This window comes from Cyprinodon tularosa, unplaced genomic scaffold (genome assembly GCF_016077235.1).
Source record: "Cyprinodon tularosa strain WSP-4 unplaced genomic scaffold, ASM1607723v1 ctg3, whole genome shotgun sequence".
Lineage (NCBI taxonomy): Eukaryota > Metazoa > Chordata > Actinopteri > Cyprinodontiformes > Cyprinodontidae > Cyprinodon > Cyprinodon tularosa.
In genome coordinates, this window is record NW_024039007.1 from 2572062 (window position 1) to 2592102 (window position 20041).

Consider the following 20041-nt stretch of genomic DNA (forward strand, 5'->3'; position numbering starts at 1 on the left):
AGTATTGGGAACATAGATTTATTGTTATTAGGCAGCAGCATAGATTAACAATCAATGCTCTCTTTTTTAAAATGTTAACAAGTCAAAATCTTAAAGGTAAAAAAATAAATAAAAGTTACATCTCAATAAGATATATAGTGTATAGCACTGGATGTTTTCATGGAAAACCTTCAACATTTCAACAATGAGGTCAAAGCACAGCTGATGACACTGAGGTATGGATGAATATTTAAATACAGCAATCAATACATTTTTGGCACAAAAACACCATAGAGATACATCAAATTGCACAGTACACTTTAGACCTATTAACAGATCATGAATACTTATTGATTAGCTTCGAAAATGATTTCAATTTTCTCTGCATGCGTTTTAAAATCAAAACGTCAGTCCCTCGTGCTGAATTAACAGCCATGCTTTTGGCTACATCACTCTGTTGGCTATCAGAACAAAGTTTATATGCTTAGTCAAACACAAGACAATTCATTTTATAGCTATTCCTTGAACAGTTACAGCATATTTGGGCATATGTTGTTGATTTCTTTTTTGTCAAGTACCTAGAGAAAAACCAGAGAGATCAGGGATATCATTTCCCTCTTTGAGTTATAAGGCGAGGAGAGTTGGAGAGTTAAGGATATCGAGAGATTCAGCCTTACTCAAACCACCTTTAAGGCCGTCTAGGCCCTCCTCTGTAAGAGAGTCCAGCTCAGGACATGCAAATGTGAACACGGAAAGGTAACTACTGCAGGTGGGGGTGGAAGTCACCACCGGAGTGCTGAGAGGCTCCAGGTCACAGGAAACAGACTTATACAAGGTCTCCCAGTCCGAGACTCCGAGGGAGCTGCTCAAATCTATGTCTGGAACTGATCGAGCCGTTTCCATGGGGATTCTGTCCTCCAAACTAGGCAGCATATTGTCTAGAAGCCCCTCCTTAATGTCCAGGGAGGGCTCAAGGTCGGAGATGTTGATTTCAGCATTGGCGCACAGTAAGATATTGGAGTTCCCAGAGATTGCTGTGGACGGATCACTGGGGATGTCTATGTCCTGGAGTGATGGAGCTTCCTGGATGCCTTCATCCTGAAGGCGATCCTCATCTGAGCTGGGCGGCAACTCTGGGGAACTAGCAGAAGCCTCTAAAATCGTCTCAAGCTCCTCTTGGATCTGGCACACTGGTTTATGTGTGGTGAGGATGAATTCGAGCCGCTCTTTTTCTTTGAGCAGGTTGGCTATTTCTGTTTCCAGGGCTGCTTTTTCCTCCTCCAGCTTGTCTGTCTCCTTCAGAAAGATCAACATCCAAAATCATACACAGGGACAAACACTCAGCCGTAAGTGCAAATGACAGCTGAGTAAATGCATTACTGTTTACTTACAGCCTGCAGCGTATCTGTGAGTTCCCTCCGTCTGTTGCGACACTTTGCTGCAGCCATTTTATTCCTTTCCCGTCTTATCCTCTTCTTCTCCTCCTCCTCTGGAGACAGCTGGGGGATGAAAGAAATAATTCAGTTACTGCCTTCATCACCTAATCCATTGTATCCATTCCCACTTCCAGCTCTGGGGGGGGAAAAATGTGCAAAAGCATGTCTCCCTGCATTGCGTCTAAAAATAGATCATTGTTGCAGACTTGCTATGACCTGAATTTAAATTGACATCCTTAAGGAAGGCGCACAGCCACTGAGGAGCAGACACACAACAGCCCACACATCCTATCATGTAAAATACAGATTTTTCTTTTTGTTGTGGTTGGATTGCAGATGGGCTTCATTGATCGACCCTCACCTGCTCTGTTTTCCCCTTTCTGGCAGCATTTTTTCCTTTGCTCCCGCCTGCTTTGGGTGTTGCCTTGTGAGAGCTTTGCGGTTCATTGGCTTGCTTGCTGCCCAGAGATGAGGAGACAGATGTAATAATTGTAGGCTGGACCATCCACTGGAAATCTGGGGTGGAGGATATTGCTGTAACTGTTGGAACAAAGGGATTGTCCTGAGCACTCATATCTTGGTTGACCTCCTGAAAATGAAATTCATAAAAAAGATTAATATTTATTATTTTTTTATTTTCTGTGTGTGTGATCAAAGCCCCCAATAAAACCTACAAATCATATTGTTTTGATGTATATATATCCCTCACCAGAAATAGCCTTCTCCGGATCAATATTTGACTTTATCATTGTTCCTGACGTCAACACTGACGCAGAGCGGCTGAGGAGTCTCCTGAATGAATTTATTTTTTTTTTTCTCAATGAACCGCTGCATCGACACGCTCACAATTGGTCCCAGGACGTCAGAACCCAAAACAAGGCAAAACACCATGCTGTGCAAAAGCCCATCCATTTTGCGCACATGGCTCCTATTCAATAAATGCGTCAACATTTGATGCTGACATTAAGCGCTTCCAAATCAATTAAAAAAACATCAATCACCCCTTCTCCTCTCACCCCCCCACCATCTCTATAATTAAAAATGAAAGCATTGAGGCGCTGATGTAGGGATCAAATGTTTTATGTGCTTGTTAAAGCGTAGATATGGAGGCTGAATAGATGATCAACAAAGCCATTCATACCTTGGCACCGCTCTCTGACGCTGGAGAGCTCTCCTCTTCTGGCGTTTTCTGGCAAAGCGTCCCGACAGGAGACTCTGTCCGCAAGGTTGCATCCATATTCCCTCGTTATTATGCACAATAATTGATGATTTAAAAAATAATAAATAAAACCCACACCAGTCCTGCTCAATGACAAATATCTGACTTCCGCTGTGCAGAGAAAGCGTCTCTTTTCTCCAGGTATATACCTGGTAACTGGATGACTTGAATGCAAGCCCCTCCTATTAAGCCCTGCTAGAATTTTATGAATGAACCAGGACTGTACCACTATCTGATCAGGCGGGGGGGGGGTGCTGATTGAGCGCCACGGGCCTACATTCTCATGTAAAGCAGCGTCATTGTGTAATTTAACAGAAAACGCACATCGGATATGAGAAATAAAGCAGGACTCTTATTAATGTCTACCTTTAGATTACGTAGGTAGTGATGCACCGACATGCTTTAAGTAACCTTTACATACATTTCATTATTTTTACATTGATCAAGTGGAGCAGATCTGGTTAATTTTCAACATTTTTCATAAATGTTTATGCAAGAATTACGCATTTTAATTAACAAAAAACAATCACTGTTGTGCAGCTTATTTCGTTTTAATATAAGATGGATATTTTGAAAATAAATAAATAAAGAAATGCTCCTTTACAAACTGTTTACATGGCAGATTAAGAAAAAAAAAAACAACAAAAACAAGCAGATTGGCTTTAAGAGGTAAAGACCCACCCTAACAATGTCAGACACCTCTTTATTCTGGACTACCAATCACAGCAAAGATTCCTGCCCACTGTCCAAATCACTGATCCATCAAGCAGGGACCTTGGACTTTTTTTTTTATGTGGGGGCAGTGAAGTCACGTGGCATGACCCGGAAATGAAGAGGAGGATGCAGCAGCAGAGGGGGAGGGTTTCTCGGAGCAGCACCATCCTTTCCTCCCACCTGAACATCTGCATCTCCGCACACAAAGCCCGGATGCCTCTGCTACTAAAATCTCAAGGACATTTCCACTAGATCATAGAAAATGGTTGGAAGAAAAAAAAAATCTGCTGCAAAAATTGCATACAATCAAGAGGAAAAGCTTGGAACTTTTCTTCATCCCAAGTGACAAGTGTTGCACTGTGGTATGGTGATTTGCAAAAGTATTCATTCAATATTTTGACGCAGAGCAAACCCAAACCTTTTAAAATAATGAACTGACACATGCTAAAACGTAAATGTTCAGAGGAAGTTTAAGTCAACATGTTTTTTTAAATAATAAATCTGAAAAGTGTGGCATGCATTTCTAGTCAGCCCTGTTGCTCTAATAACATGAAAATTAGCTGAAGCTGGTTGGATGCAGACGTCGTTTAACTGGTAAATAGTCAGTCCAGGTCAGATAACATTGGTGAGAAGCATTAAAGGTATAGAGGACGATCTTTTGTTTCCAGGTGGATCATCTAAATAAGTGGTCCTCCTAATTGTCAATCATTCTGGTGAGATGTTCACGTAAGGCCGTCATACGTGCTTGTCCCGTTAGCCATCTTTTTCTGCACATGCACATTTTCAGGCAAATACGTGTGGTGAGCTATGGTTTCAGACAGTAATTGAAGCTCACCTTTCTCGCCACGGTTCTTTGAAAACAGCAGAGGGTCATAAGACAAAAAGTGTCGATGAAGTGTATGAGAAGAAAAAAAAGGCCTCAGAAGAGGCAGAAATATCCCAGAATGCTTTGCACAAAGCACTATGAGATTTCCTTTCACAGCAGCCCACTGTCGCTACCAGACAGCGGTGACTAATAACAAAGATGGCGCAAGCACCGCGCGATGGAGGTGGAGTTACATGACCAACAGGGAGCAAGTAGCAGTGATCATCTCTCCAAGCGGTCAGTTAACTGAGTTCACTATGAAGTCCACTGTATACTCCTGACTCTATATAGTGAATGAGGGATTTAGGGGTTCAGGCACAGTAAGCTTGTATGAGCTATGAGAACAGCAACTTTTAAACAGAGTGTGCACGAGGAGAAATGGCTCGTGCATGCTTCTGCACACCTTAATTAGGGGTTCCCTTTCAGGGGCGGGTACAGGGTTGTGCATTTACATTTTTTTTTTTTTTTTAATTTGTGAAAATCCTCCATAATACCTTTAAGTTAAAGAACAACGTCCGAAGTTTCAAAAATCTCACAGCACAGTGTTTTAAACCATGATTTGTAACATGTAAAAGAAATGAGACAACAGCCAACTACAAGGACGTCCCCCAAACTGACAGGATATGGGAGCATAAAGAGGAGCTGCTGACAGTAATAGTTGAGAGGAAAACTTGTAACTGAACTACAAAAATGAGAACAGGGGTGTTTAGAAAGCAATCGAAAGAAATCTGCTAACATTTTGGAAGTTTTTAAGCAGCTGTTTGAGATGCTGACCAAAGTATTAACATCAGACCTGCAGTGGTTTCTAAAATTATTATTATAATTATTAGTTGGGGCTGAATAATGCACTTCAAAAAATATCTAAATATATTTATATATTTCTTGAAATGAATGTAGCTACCCTTTGAGAATGTGAATACAATTATGTTCAAACAAAGAAAGTTTTTTGGCTGTCGAAATATGATGACTGTGCAGCGCTGAAAACACTAACTTACATTCACAACCTAAACTTTGATTTTCTTCTTTCCAGCTGTATTAATTTAGTCCACACAAACCATTGTCTTAATTTTTCAGTGTTTGTCTTGACTGTGCTGCTTCCATTACCTTTCTGTGGTTGCTACGGTATATTTTTTGTCCAATCACATTTCAGCCTTGGTGCGTTGATTTTTCATCCGTCAAATCTGCCCAGGACCTCCAGAGTCAGCAGTGCTGGTCGATGTTGCTTTAACAATATTCATAAGGAATATCTTCTTCTGCCAATCAGATTTCAGATTTGCCCCACTGGGCCAGCTAGAAGGCCCATCCTTACGTTAACATTTTCTGTCCTCTGATTAGTCAGTTACAGCAAAATGTTTACAGCCAAATTAAGCTAACGACGATCTGCATTTTAGATTCGTTTTGCTTTTGTTAAAAGTTTTTCTGGCCTCAATGACTGATACTAAATTAAAATACTAAGACTTCCTACACAGAGACAGAAGGATGAATTCTGTTTACAAATAACCAGCATCTCTGGTGACTGAGATATATTTTATTTCCACGCTTTATGCACCATTTTATCTGGTAATTAGATTCATATTGAATCTGAACGGCTAATGTTTATAAATCCGTGGTTATAGAGTCGAGGGTTGCTGTTGTCTTAACTAGGCTTCTTGCCTAATTGATCTCTGTATTCACCCTCACACTAATCTTCCTCTGTTATACCTGTGCTTGTAACATTTCATTTGAATACTATTGAGGGTTTCTGTTATTAAAATCTGAAAATAGTGATATTAACACCATGACACGTCATTGTTGCAAATAGACGTCCAAGGGATAAGAAGTAGGTTAAGTTGAAGTGTGCCGACTGAATGCCTAGGTACCATATGCGACACCTACCACTGGGTTTCAGTATATTAATAAACATTTATTTGTAGTTGCTGTTTTTGTTTCATTGGGCTTTGTTTGGTCATGTGACTAAAATAATGAAGAATGGCAGGAATGTAGGTGTCCATAGGATCGGGAAATATATAACCTAAGATTGGTAAATACTGGTTGTCAGCCATAACTTCAAAATTAATATTGGATGACGATATCAGCCCAGATTTTATCTTTACATCTTGTCTGAATAAGAGGGATGTTGGGTTAGTGGTTAGAGCAGTGCGCTTGTGCTCTGAGAAGGTTGCAAGTAACTGGTTTGATCCCCACAGACTGCTACTCTGGGTCCCTGAGCAAGACCCTTAAACCCTGATTGCCAAGCAATGGCAGCCCACTGCTCCCCAAGGGGATGGGTCAAATGCAGAGAGAGAATTCCCCATTGTGGGACAATAAAGGGATATATATGCATGCCACACAGCTCAGATTACTTGCAGAAAATAAGACATTGCATCACTGTCCTCAAACTTTACATTTATAAACGGTTGAGTGGTTTTTCTGATAAAACAATGAAACATGTGGAGGTGTAACATTAAACAAAGGTGGGGATATTTCTCTGAGGTACTGTAGTTCTCCCATTTTGTAATTACTAAAATCACATTGAGCAAATAGTGTCTTGGTATTCTTGGTTATTCTCTTCTGCATGTGGTAACTACAGTATGACTGTACTGTTTGATGCATCTCAATTTAATAAACAATCTGACTTCTTCACATCTAACCATTTTTTTTTATTATAAAAGATTTTTAAACAACAGTTTAGTTTTTAGTAAAGCTTTTTGTGTTTGCAGTAAGCTGCATTTTTTAAATTAAAAGCACACCTTGTTTATTTATTTCCATAAAGCTCCCATGCTTTATACATTCTTCTTAGCCTTTTCAGGTTTGGTTTCTGGAAGTCCTGCAAGAATAAAAATGTATGCTCGTGATCCGATTTCTGAGCCATTTAACCTTTTTTAGGATGTGTCCATATGTTCTAGTACCTTCTGGTCCTCGTCCAGATGAAGGAGGTCTACGAGAGGAGCAATAGAGGGGCGGCCGTGGGCGCACTGGAAGGGCAGCTGGCATGAAGACAAGGACGCTACCAGGCTGCGGCACTCGTCTCTGCTTAGAGTGTCATTAAACTTGATGGCACCTTTTCAGCACAGAAATGAATCAAGATCATCGATTTCAGTCGCTTCATCCTAAAAGAATATAAGGCATAATTTAATAAAAAAAAATTTATTACCATGGCATGCCAACGAGGAGAGGACTTTCAAAACAGTAAGTGGCAAAGGGCCTCCAATTCTGCCTGTTTGACGGAGTAACTTAAAGAGAAGGAAGAAGAAATGACTGCTTGTTTGTTAGGGTTATGATGATTTGCGAGAGGCAGAAAAACAGATGTTTTACCTCAGTCTGCTCTCGAAGATACTCCTGAGATGAGACAAGGCGGGAAGGTTAACCTCACCAAAATTGGGAACCGATAACGGAGTTATCGGTCCAAATTGTATCGATTGACCCGACTCTGACCTCCTACCTCAACAATAGGCTTGATGACAGACGGTCTTCCTCGCTTAAGCTCATTACTTTCTTTTTCCATGAAGCACAGCGGCACCTTTCCCACAAAAACCTTTGGAGCTCCGGTCTTTGAGAAGGTAACTTCCAGGCCCAAACTCTTTAAATGTGGCTGAGAAGACCTACAGGACGACAGTGATAAAGATTAAACTAACGTGATCCCATTGGTACAAAGCACTGCTTATAACATCTACAGCACTCTCTACATTATAACTACTTTAGAGAAACCTAGCAGGTAAAAAATGTGTCCACTACTGATAGGTCAACTAACACTGATTCATCCGAGCATGCGTGGAGCTAATAGAGCAAAACCCAATGTGTTGCACATATTGTTTCAAGAAAGTCTTGTGACAGGTACAGCAGCTGTTCTGAAATGACTGCCGCACTAAACTGTGTTTATAAGCACACCTGTCAATGTGCATCTGCCAAAAAAAATATCTCTGATCTTTTCTTTATCAAATTCATCAAGAAATATGGATCTGCCTTAAGGAAAAAGAAAGGTTTTAGCAGTGCTTGAGCTTTTTGTTCTCATAAGTTTCAAATTTCTTGTGTCGTCCCGTTCCTTCTACTTATGACTAAAGTTACCTGAATTCAAATTAAATTCAAATTGACTTTGTTTACCGTACTTACTGTAATTATATTTTAATTTTTGTATCTGAATCCTCGTCCACAAGCATTCTTGTTCACATTATTTATTGACTGCATCTAAAAATATCAACCATATTTTCAATATAAACGAAGATCTGAAATAATACAATATAACATAGAATGACTTAAATTATAGTATTACAAGGTCATGAAATCAGTGTGGGTTTAGTTTGTCAAATAGGCAGCGTGGAGGGATTTTAAAAGTCCAGCAGGTGTCAGTATTGAGTCAAACTTCATCAGCTTGGCCCCTTATCAACTCATCACTACTATCCAACAATGCTGAAGCCACCAAGAAGAAAACTATGACTTAATAATTATTAGTTAATAGTTAGAATATATATATATTATTTGACGGGTCAACAAAGAGTGAATACTAAGTTTAAGGGTGAGAAAACGTTTTTCACTTAGTTTTTCGTCACATAAAACCATAAGAAGTGTGGAGTGCATTTACATTCCCATTACCCAATACTCTCCAGAACCTGTGTTAAACATGCAGCTGCAGCTAAACCTGTCAGAGGTATTGCACATGAAATGTACTTTTATTATTTTACAAACTTTGTATATCTAGAAGTGGAAATTTCATCCTATATTTCTTTGCAAAATGACTCAGGCTTTGACAAACTGGATAAAGATCTGTGAAAATATGTTTCACAGTCTTTCCAACAAATTCCCTTTAAGATTTAGAAATGGACTGATCGGCTTAGAGCTGTGATCTTTTCTTTCTGATTTTAAAGAAGGACTAAACAGTCATGACTGAGATTATAATACACACAGGTGGGCTTTATTTACTTCTAATGCCAAATTTCAAGGCTGAATTTATTTAGAGATATCATAGAAAGGAGGAATAGTAAAAATTTCAACACGTACACATTTCTCTTTGTTATTTGTATTATAGTATTTTGACTCTCGGTTACTTTCTGTTGGTATATTACACAAAATTCTATTTCAATGTATTTTTTCAGGTGAATGAAGAATTTAGAAAAGTGAGCAGCAGCACAAAAGCAAAACAATGACCGAAAAACAAACACACACACCTAAGCAGCCTGAGCTCCTCTTCCGTCACATTGATTTCCAAAGGGGGTAAAATGGTTGATGAACAGAGACGTTTCTCCCTGGAGCCATCCTGGTCGTCTTTGTATGAATCTAAAGCAAAACCTTGAGTTATCAACCTGATATCTTCATGCTTCCAAATAGACAAACAGGGTCCCAGATATCGAACAGTGCGTTAGGCTACATTCACTCTGCAGGCCTTTATGCTCATTCTGATCTTTTTGTGAAATCCTCATCATCTCCTGTGTTAACTGCATTCATACAGCTTAAGTGTGCCGCATGCACATTAGAGGAATGCAATGACATCACAAACAAGCTTGCTCTGTAATAACAGAAGTAAACATGGATGGTAGTGCTGGAGCACCTCTAGCGATATTTTCCAACCTTAAAAACTCAATCTTTTCAAGAAGGTTGAAAATAAAGACTTCTCTCTGTATTGTCATCCCCCGTGGTTTTTTTCTTTTCTTCCCACTTCTGCATAGCAAGACGCAGAAGAGTGACCTTTGTTGAGTATTAATGACGTTCAGCTTGGATGAATGCCACCTGGCTTTCAGACACAGGTCAAATTTGAAAATCTCAGATTCGTATCAGATTCAGGACCACATATCGGTCCATTTCACATCACTGCATAAATCGTGCTGTTCAGACTGCCATGAAAAAAAAAAAAAATCAGATACAGGTTGCATGTGGGCAAAAAAATCTGATTTAGGTCACTTCAGGCTGCTTGTGAATGTAGCCTTTCACACTTTTGTTTAATCTTTTACCTGTGATTAAATTTTCAAGTCGAATCCTCTCGTGTGCTGCGTGCTGATCTACCAAGACCAGCAGGTTACCTGAGATTTCGACAGAGGAAAAAACATAAAAACACTACAGCAGAACAGTATCATCAAACTAAGGGAGGAGATGTTTTATACTCTTACCTTGAGTTTCAGTCTGTGCAGCGGAACCCTCATCACTGGTATCAATAAGGCATGCAAGAAACTTTTTATCCACTTGATTCACAACCTAGAGTATATAACCTTGTTATGATGTCATCAAATGAAAATATGCGAGTGTTACAAGGAAAACATTTACCTTCATGGAGTGAATCATATTCTTAGAAAAGCGGTATGGAAACAGGATGTTGTGGATCTTCACAGCAAGTTCATCAGCTTGTCCAGTGGATATATCCACCCCAATCTGGAGGCGTACAAATATTAAACTTTTTTTTTTTCATAAGCAGAAATGTGAATTTTTTATTATGCCATCCTTGGAGTGGGTGGGAGTAACAAAACTTTTTAACTTCATAAAAGTTTCAAATGTTTGGCTTACCGTAGGTGGGCGAACAAACACTGGATTTTTCCATTTAGAGTATAATGAAGAAAGTGAGTTGGAGCTCTGGTCTGCACCATCTGTAAAGACAGCAACATTAGCAGTGAGATAAAGACAACATAAATAAAAAAACAAATAAAAAAAATAAAAAAACAGACCAAGCAGGTAGCAGGTGGAAAATGTTTTACAAATAAATAACCTCCCTCCTTACCCATGCTAATAACTTTTGTATAAGGTGGCTTTCATTCCAAATAGGCTGCAGGGCTTTGTAAATAGCTCACATGCAGTCAGAGGTTGAAAAAAAATGTCTGTTGACATCAATTTTCAAGGCTTAATATTGTTTCTGTATAAAATTAAAGTTTTAACTTTGACTACATGAGTATCTCTTGACCCACCGCAGCCTTAAGCAGATGTGGTGTTTAGGGAACTTATGGCAAACTCAGGTCTACTGCAGCTTCTAACAGATTTACTTTTAAGGTTCCCCTGCATTTAGATCCATTCTTTTATTCACTGTTAGTACGATGTGTTCACAATGATTCTCTGGCAAATGTAGAGCTTTACATGTAGATTTACATTTGGTCTCACCATCTTATCCCAGTTTTGTGTGACCCCTAAAAATCTTGCAGCAAAATCCCAATAAAACAGCTAACAGGTGTTTCCTTGCTATGATTTGTTGGGCACATTTAAAACAGTTATTCTATCAACAGATATCACTGAGGAGCCGTTGATCTATGCAGATTCTACCTTGAGTCTCTAAATTGTTTTGTTTTTTTCAGGCCAATGCTCCTTGTGTTAGTTTAGTTTAGGTAGACGACCACATCCTGGAAGGGCTGCAGCTTTGCCAAACTCATTTCCTTCTCAGATTATAGGAAGACAGTACTGAGATATTAACAGGCTGAGGTCCTTTTATAAAATACAGCTTTCACAATTTTATCCCTTGCTTTGGTTGTTGGCCTATGATGCTGTTCATTAAGGTTCTTAAAAAATATCTACTCTATGCTGAACATAAGATTACACACTGGGGGAAAGTGATATCTAAAGGCAACGATGATGATAACAGAGTAACCCCAGGCTTAATAAAAATGCACATAACCCTTTTGTGTTTTGATTTGTAAAGGAAAAAAAAAAAATCACCAGCCATGTATGTTTTTGTAGTACCATTCTAAAGGTATAGTGGAGGATTTTTTCCCCCAGGTGGATCATCTAAATAAGTGGTCCTCCCAATTGTCAATCATCCTGGTGATATGTTTACGTGAGTTTGTCCTGCAGTTAGCCATATTTTACTGCGCATGCGTGCTTTCAGGCGTGTATGATGAGCTACAGTCTCACACAGTCATTGATTTCCGCCTTTCTCACCATGGATCTTTGAAAATGGCCAAGGTTTTTAATAGCAAAAGTGTCTACGAAGTGTACGAGAAGAGAAAGGCCTAAGAAGAGAGAAACAAGACCAGAGTGTATTTGGGAGGTTCTTTCACGCAATGGTGTACGCTGAAAGAGCAGGTTGGGTTTTCCACTGGTGCCTCTGTTGCAAAGTTTCTACTCGAAAGGTAAAGTTTGGCATGCTATTTGGAGAAATCCATTTCACATCACTGCAAGTAAAACTTATATACCTCTATATTGTAACTTTCCAGGGAAAAAAAGTTTATTTATTTTGTAATCTGCATCAGTAGTTGTTCCTTATTCCTAATAGATCCTTACTTAACCCACAGAGATGTCCATGTCCACTGCAGCACACACACGGATACAAGCAGGTCATGATTTTTTTAATGTACCAGTAGTTTTATTTGCAGGGAAATTTTTTATATATAAATATGGGTGAGATGAGATCCATCCAAGCGAGCATCTTATCATTGCATCCCCACACCTCCTCCAGGAGAAATGGACGCGTGCATGGTTTTGTACGCATTTGTTAGGCGTTCCCTGTCGGGAGCGGATACAGGGTTGTGCATGTGAATTTTTTTATTTTTTTTTAAGTGGAGAGAGCAGTTCTTTTCAAAAATTAGCAAAAATCCTCCACTATACCTTTAAGTTGACCTATCCCATAGTATCTGTATTAAATACCCTGGGGTTTCTAGTTGCAATGCGACAAAATGTGAAATAGTGCGAGAAACAGTGATGAATTTGTCAGCGATGTACCTCTACAGTCATTTCCTGAGCTAATCACTCTTCCTTGCCTGGGATTAGGCAGGAAAGGCAACACTAAATCCAGCTGAAATGGGTAACATCTGTATTCCACACCTACGGTTTAAGCAACAAGGAAACAATAATTACCTTCAAATAAACAAATCTTTCACAATGTTGAATTGATTAGCTTTCTTACTTACATTTTTAAGATATTCACACTATTCTCTAACTAGTAATAAAGATTCCTAACTCACCCATTTCAGAGAAGATGCTAACAGCCATGTTGGAGACATCAGATGTACACGGTACTTGTGTGTCTTTTAAAGCCGGGTCCTCGTATCTGCTGAGCCCAGTCTTTTTGTTGATATAAACTGTTTTTCCAACAGATGTATCATAGTGATGGAGCCAGTCACTGCATGCTGAGCCATCCTCATCCTCATCCATCTGATGTTTACAGCCGTCGAGTGAAGGTTCAGCTTTATTGTTCTGGCTATTGATCCTGTCCTGGGTAAAATCTGTACAAATGCTGAGAGTGCCTGGGTCTTCTGGAATATTCATGCAAGTTTGCTGTGGGATTTCTACATCTTCTTCCATGTGTTGTTTCAAATGACAGAGTTTAGCTGCCAAAGATATTTGACCACCTTTGGGATCAGCTGTAGGTGTTGCTCGGCTTTGAGAGTCTGTAACTTGATCTTGTTTATGTTCTTCACAAGACAAACGAGCAGGGTTTTTAGCCAAGCTCAAATTTTGAGAAAAATTTGCCACAGATTTACCGTACATTTGTCTAAACTTATCGAGCGAACCTGGCAGCTTGAATGCTGATAACTTCCTAACAGGATTAACTTTGGGAATCTTTGATGGGATCGCCGTAAACTGGTCTTTGCATGGTTTCTGAGAGGCGCCATGCAAGTTTAAATCAAGTGGCATTTGGCGTTTTGAAGCTGTGAATTTCCTCTCAAACTTTAGCTTTAAATCTTGAACCTGAGATGAAGACCTGTCGCTTCGGGACAGGTCTTTTATCTGTAAACTTTGGTGAACATACGGGTCAGACAAGCTAATCTTTCTGACAGGACCCTGCAATGTGTTACTATTAAACTTTGACTCTAGCTGACATGTTGGAATTTGGCTGACAGGGTGTGAATCGTCACCAATCTGTTGGATTTCTTGCTCACTCCAAACTGCACATTCTGCTCTCTTTTGCTTGTCTAAATTTTCAGCACTTTCAGAGACTGTTGGCTCGTTTTTCTCATTCAGAACAGTTGATGCAGGCTCCGGATCACAAAGTGGCATCTTCTCAAATTCATTCAAATCCACATCCATTTGCTGACATTGTGGAAATTCATCAGCTCTGCACTCATTGCCGTCATTAGCACTCCTACGATGAACAAAACCAGATGACAATTTTATTCCAACACTGCAGTCAATTGTGGTAGAACTAATAGCTTCCTCTTTTTTGTCTGTTCTTTCTGTACCAAAAACTTTAGGGGACGCACAGTCCAGATCTTCTTGATAAAACAAGGACACCAAGTTCTCCCGCTTAAGAAAAGCTTTAACTGCTTCCTCTACGCAAAGCAAGACACCATCCCAGTCTTTAAATTCAACCAGAGTTTTTGCTGGCTCCAGACAGATGTCATACTCCGAATAGGAACACTTTATATTAATGATGTACACTCCATATAGATCCTGATTTCGTTTATGCTTTGGACTCCGAATCAAAGAGGTGCCGTCTGAGTTGTCATGCTTCTGATTGGAGCCGCTCAGCCGGCGCAGGAGACAGTTGAGCAGCTTGTGGATCCGTGTTTTTAGCAGAAGTCTCTCGTTCACATACAGGTACTGCAAACTGTTGTTGTAGTGTCCCTCTTTGCCCAGGTAACCACTCACTTCAAACTGCTTGTGTGTGTGGCTGATGTCTCCCAGTTTCTCTGCCCGGGCCAGGCTGTGTATTTGAACAAAGCGGTGATAGGTGTCTCTGGCTTTTGGAAGCTGCACCATCATGACCCCTGTGAGGTCATTCTTCAGGGTGAAGGACACAGAGGGATGCATCAGGGACACAGCCTCCACTCTCTGTCTGATCCTCTCCCCCTCCATGACTACATCCATTCTCTTCCTACGGACAGGCATGTTGTGGAAAAAGTTACAAATGATAACAGTTGTCCCTGCAGAGGGTCGAGCAGTGTCTGCCTCACAGACGCCCATGCTCTGGCCATCCTTAAACAGTTTAACATGAGTTTTCACTGACATTTTGGTCCGGGAGGAGATTTCAACCAGCATGGCTAGAGAAATGATGCTCGCCAGGGCTTCTCCTCTGAAGCCATAACATGTGAGGTTCTCCAGGTCTTCAACACGGCTGCATTTACTGGTGTGGTATCGGATTCCCACACGCTCCATGTCCTCAGCGGTCATCCCGGATCCATTGTCGATCACCTGGACCTTGAACGCATCCATGTCGACCCTGACGCCCACACAGGTGGCCCCTGCATCGATGCTATTTAGAACTAGCTCCTCCACACATTGCTGGAGGGACGGTAAGGCAACACCTGAGCGAAGTTTTCCTTGAACCTCCGCGGGCAAGCACCTTATCATTATGCACACTTTACTTTACATTTCCGAGTCTTAGATAAATACATGCTTTTTTATATAGTTTACAGTTGCTACCAAGCTTACTCACCCATACGAATTAAATAATACACATTAAATCTGTGTTTTTGTGAGTAAAAATAATAAATTAAGCTGAAATTTAAATACAACACTGAGAGTACCTCGTCTGTTGTAAACATTCAACGTAGCACTAAAAAAGACGTTACTATGACCGTCACCTTTAGCATTAGCTAAAACGAGTATCGCCACCTTCTGGCTAGTTGTAGTATAACTTATTGTCTATGGTATCATGTCAACCAATTACAAGGCGAAATTTAGCTACCACCTGATGTTTTTTTCATCAAGTCCCGCCCCATGGATAGAACTGAAATATCACCACCATATTGTGAGTGGCAAACAAAACAAGTAAAAGCAATTTTCGCGGTTAGATTGAGTTGTTTAGCTTGGCTTTAGCAGCAAAGGGGTTTACTGTTGAACGTTACACAAACAAAACAAATGAAAAAATATAATTCAACTCATCAGAACTAAATATGGGTTAAGAATAAGTGTAAGATTATCATGTAAAACATATTTTTCAACATTATTATGAAGATAACTTGATAAAAAAAACAATTATGTAGTTTTATGAATATAGACAGTATTTCATCAGTAATTCTCACCAAAATATATCAGTAACACTGGTTTTGTAAAACTTTTAAAAAAAAAACCTAATTGAAAAATGCACTGCATTTAATTTCTGCAATTCTTCTGATTTTGCTCTAATTTCTTTGCAAATGTTTACATTCACTATGAGGTTTTTGTAAATATGTATTAGGCACGTAAAAATAACATTTCTGGACCCAGCTAAAGTTTTTCTTTGATTCAGAAAGCACAATTTCCAGCACTGTTGATGGATGTATTTGTTTTTATTTCTTAAGTATTTGCCCCTAAAGGCCAACACGCAGTCAAAAATATACATACATGTCCTAGGTTAAGGAAAAGGGATTATCTGATAATTTGCAACAAAACCAGAAAAAAATACATACAATTAGTTTTACAATTCTTCAAAAAAAAACATGTGCAGTCCAATACTGCAACACCCAGTGCACACTCTATGATCCAAAAGCAGGAAAGTTTATTTTACCTATAATATTGTCAATAATTGGGAATTGTAAATATTTACAACTTTAATTTCAGCAGAAAAGCACAAAGGGGAAATTCAAACCATGACATAAGTGTAGTTATGTTTTTATGTCTAAAATAATTCGATCCTCATCCAGGCTGCTCTAAATCCCATTCATTAAATTATTCCATTAGGAAAATTGAGAAAATGCATATGTTCTAATGTGGTTAAATAAATGTAAGGTGTTAAATCAAATAAGACACATCCTTTTACTTGAGTGTTTTAAACCCTATCATTTTAAAATAGTTAATAGCTTAAATAATATTACAGACACAATAAATAGCTCATTTCATTTGACTACATTAAAAGATGAGTGCTCTAGGCTCTCAATAGTTTTCTCATTCCTGAATTCCACCTTTGTGATGCGAGACTTGGGGCTCCCAGTAGATCTCAACCATTCTTGCATTTTTTCCACACTGCTGCGTGGACCTTGTAGCTGCCCCTGCACGGTTCCTGCTTCGGTGTTTTGGACCCATCCAACTAAACCAAGCTTCTTCCCCTCAGCCTAGACAGGGATTTAAAAGAATATGAAATACAATTCAAGAAGGAGGTGAATAAAAGGGGGGAAGCAGCTGAGCAAGGAGGTAGGAGGATGTATCAGAAAGAATTTAAATTATATTTGAAACTTTCTCTTTGTAATCAGATATCCATTCAGGTGCATCACAATTAACAGCTTGTGCAAAAACACCAAATGCTTTTCAGTCCATGGTATAATCACTAGATTCAGATAAATGGTAATGGAGAGCTGTTATTAGTATGTGAGTTAAAAACAATTTTTGACATAGTAACATATAATGTATATCTATATATGGTTGGCTAAGCTCCATCCTATGTGTCCAACAGAATACAGGTCCTTCTCAAAATATTAGCATATTGTAATAAAGTTCATTATTTTCCATAATGTAATGATAAAACTTGAACATTCATATATTTTAGATTCATTGCACACTAACTGAAATATTTCAGGTCTTTTATTGTCTTAATATGGATGATTTTGGCATACAGCTCATGAAAACCCAAAATTCCTATCTCACAAAATTAGCATCTTTCATCCGACCAATAAAAGAAAAGTGTTCTTAATACAAACAAAATCCACCTTCAAATAATTATTTACAGTTATGCACTCAATACTTGGTCAGGAATCATTTTGCAGAAATGACTTCTTCAATGCTGCGTGGCATGGAGGCAATCAGCCTGTGGCACTGCTGAGGTGTTATGGAGGCCCAGGATGCTTCGATAGCGGCCTTTAGCTCCTCCAGAATGTTGGGTCTTGCGTCTCTCAACTTTCTCTTCACAATATCCAACAGATTCTCTATGGGGTTCAGGTCAGGAGAGTTGGCAGACCAATTGAGCACAGTGATACCATGGTCAGTAAACCATTTAGCATTGGTTTTGGCACTGTGAGCAGCTGCCAGGTCATGCTGAAAAAGGAAATCTTCATCTCCATAAAGCTTTTCAGCAGATGGAAGCTTGAAGTGCTCCAAAATCTCCTGATAGCTGCATTGACCCTGCCCTTGATAAAACACAGTGGACCAACACCAGCAGCTGACATGGTACCCCAGACCATCACTGACTGTGTGTACTTGACACTGGACTTCCTGCATTTTGGCATTTCCCTCTCCCCAGTCTTTCTCCAGACTCTGGCACCTTGATTTCCAAATGACATGCAAAACTGAGCAACAGTCCAGTGCTGCTTCTCTTTAGCCCAGGTCAGGCGCCTCTGCCGCTGTTTCTGGTTCAAAAGTGGCTTGACCTGGGGAATGCGGCACCTGTAGCCCATTTCCTGCACACACCTGTGCACGGTGGCTCTGGATTTCTACTCTAGACTCAGTCCACTACTTCCACAGGTCCCCCAAGGTCTGGAATCGGCCCTTCTCCTCAGGGTCCGGTCACCTCTCTTCATGCAGCTTCATGCAGCTTCTTCTGCCACACGTTTCTCTTCCCACTAAGGTGCCTTGATACAACACTCTGGGAACAGCCTCTTCATTCAGAAATATCTTTCTGTGTCATACCCTCCAACCTGAGGGTGTCAATGATGGCCTTCTGGACAGCAGTCAGGTTTGGAGTGATGAACCAGGCTGGGAGTTTTAAAGGCCTCAGGAATCTTTTGCAGGTGTTTAGGGTAAATTTGTTTATTCAGATGCTTAGGTGCATAGATCGTTTAGAGACCTTTTCATGATATGCCAATTTTGTAAGATAGGAATTTTGGGTTTTCATGAGCTGTATCATTATTATTAAGACAATAAAAGATCTGAAATATTTCAGTTAGTGTCCAATGAATCTTAAATATATGAATGTTCAAGTTTATCATTAAATTATGCAAAATAATTAACTTTTATCAAAATATGCTAATATTTGATGGGACCTCTATTTCAGCTGACTTGCAGCCTATGATAGTTTTACTTGTGGGTCCTTGACCATCTAGAAACAGGGGATCTCAGTATTTCATCATTAGGAAGAATGTTTTCTACTTTTAAAATGACCATAATAACACATTGCAACAACTAACAACAGGTAATGTAAAAGCTGAACAGGCAAACTATTATACCAAAACAAACGAGGCCTGGCCTTCAATGTCGAACTCACTTGAGTGTATTTTCGAAAAAATACTCCTTGCACTTTGCCAAAAACTTCGTAATCCACAGCAACAAGCTCCTCTTTGGACATAACGGATCTAAACAGACGTAATAAAAGTCTCTGTGAATGAGAGATACACGACTGGGGTTCTTTAAAGCTTGCTAGGTAAGGCTAACATGGTTACCTTATGTTTCTACGGCTTCTTTCTATCTTTGCTTTGTATTATTTATCCGGGACCAGTGTGAGGCTCCGTTCCAACAATTTAATTAACCTTTAATTTAATAAATATACTCGTATGTCATTCAAATACCGCCATGCACGGAATGATCTCGTTTTTAAAACATACGGGACTCGATCACAGGAAGTGACGTTTGAAGGACCAATCAGAGCAAACAGAATCGTTTGGTTTCTAAGCAACAGAACTAAGCGTTGAAGGACTTATTTTGCTTTTTCTTTTTTCTAGTAAAATATAAGAGGGAGGATGTCTACAACTCTTACTTAATGTTTAGATTGAAATGTTTTTTTTTTCATTTAGGGATTTTTTTTAAGCTGATGAGTAAATAAAATATGCAAAAAGCACAGAAATGTACCATTTTTTCTATGTATTTAAACTGATCAAAATCCACATTTCTGTTTTAGAGATTTTAACACTACATAAAGGGACATTTTTTAAATAAACTAGCAACATTTAAATGTTTTATAATTTTGTCACTTATTTCAGATAGTTAAGCTCAAAGATTGCCTACATAGAAAAATAATGTGTTATATTGTGAGAATATGGCAAGCCTTTATTTAATATATGTTTGGATAATTATGGTTTACAGGTAATGAAAACCCAAAAATTAACTTCTGTGAAGATTTCAACATGGCAAAAAAAGCTAAATATGAAAACTCATGGT

General features: G+C 39.2%; 3 protein-coding genes across 6 annotated transcripts; all 3 read right to left on the minus strand.

Moving 5' to 3' along the window:
• Positions 1–2: 2 nt before the first annotated feature.
• Positions 3–2678, minus strand: fosaa (v-fos FBJ murine osteosarcoma viral oncogene homolog Aa). The gene is made up of 4 exons (XM_038291476.1): positions 2557–2678; positions 1777–1955; positions 1371–1478; positions 3–1275 (listed from the first exon to the last, which is right to left on the minus strand). The coding sequence occupies exons 2-4, from the start codon at positions 1918–1920 to the stop codon at positions 604–606; spliced, it is 924 nt and encodes a 307-aa protein (XP_038147404.1). The 5' UTR covers positions 1921–1955; positions 2557–2678; the 3' UTR covers positions 3–603.
• Positions 1871–15615, minus strand: mlh3 (mutL homolog 3 (E. coli)). Of its 4 annotated transcripts, XM_038291475.1 has the most exons (14): positions 15045–15615; positions 13060–14912; positions 12818–12919; positions 10682–10761; positions 10445–10549; positions 10291–10375; positions 10135–10203; positions 9355–9463; positions 7635–7794; positions 7508–7531; positions 7347–7425; positions 7102–7253; positions 6943–7019; positions 1871–2004 (listed from the first exon to the last, which is right to left on the minus strand). In XM_038291475.1, exons 1-13 carry the CDS (start codon positions 15386–15388, stop codon positions 6948–6950), a joined length of 3234 nt encoding a protein of 1077 aa, XP_038147403.1. In that variant the 5' UTR covers positions 15389–15615; the 3' UTR covers positions 1871–2004; positions 6943–6947. The 4 variants fall into 4 exon arrangements, with proteins under 4 accessions (XP_038147403.1, XP_038147400.1, XP_038147402.1 ...); XM_038291472.1 differs by having other exon boundaries at positions 13060–15615; XM_038291473.1 differs by lacking the exon at positions 1871–2004 and adding an exon at positions 2557–2656 and having other exon boundaries at positions 13060–15615.
• A 669-nt stretch (positions 15616–16284) lies between these two features.
• acyp1 (acylphosphatase 1, erythrocyte (common) type) lies at positions 16285–19501 on the minus strand. The gene is made up of 3 exons (XM_038291442.1): positions 19327–19501; positions 19152–19239; positions 16285–17070 (listed from the first exon to the last, which is right to left on the minus strand). Exons 2-3 carry the CDS (start codon positions 19230–19232, stop codon positions 16855–16857), a joined length of 297 nt encoding a protein of 98 aa, XP_038147370.1. The 5' UTR covers positions 19233–19239; positions 19327–19501; the 3' UTR covers positions 16285–16854.
• Positions 19502–20041: the final 540 nt, after the last annotated feature.

What these genes read in the sequence shown, in the direction of transcription:
- fosaa (XM_038291476.1), bottom strand. Translation starts at nt 1,920, where the DNA reads ATGGTCCAGCCTACAATTATTACATCTGTCTCCTCATCTCTGGGCAGC. An exon ending in GAAAGGGGAAAACAGAGCAG is followed by an intron (nt 1,479 to 1,776) that starts GTGAGGGTCGAT and finishes TTCATCCCCCAG; the next exon opens with CTGTCTCCAGAGGAGGAGGA. An exon ending in TCACAGATACGCTGCAGGCT is followed by an intron (nt 1,276 to 1,370) that starts GTAAGTAAACAG and finishes ATCTTTCTGAAG; the next exon opens with GAGACAGACAAGCTGGAGGA.
- mlh3 (XM_038291472.1), bottom strand. Translation starts at nt 15,388, where the DNA reads ATGATAAGGTGCTTGCCCGCGGAGGTTCAAGGAAAACTTCGCTCAGGT. An exon ending in TGTTTGTTCGCCCACCTACG is followed by an intron (nt 10,550 to 10,681) that starts GTAAGCCAAACA and finishes GTACGCCTCCAG; the next exon opens with ATTGGGGTGGATATATCCAC. An exon ending in TGCACAGACTGAAACTCAAG is followed by an intron (nt 10,204 to 10,290) that starts GTAAGAGTATAA and finishes TCGAAATCTCAG; the next exon opens with GTAACCTGCTGGTCTTGGTA.
- acyp1 (XM_038291442.1), bottom strand. Translation starts at nt 19,232, where the DNA reads ATGTCCAAAGAGGAGCTTGTTGCTGTGGATTACGAAGTTTTTGGCAAA. An exon ending in TTTTTCGAAAATACACTCAA is followed by an intron (nt 17,071 to 19,151) that starts GTGAGTTCGACA and finishes ATCCCTGTCTAG; the next exon opens with GCTGAGGGGAAGAAGCTTGG.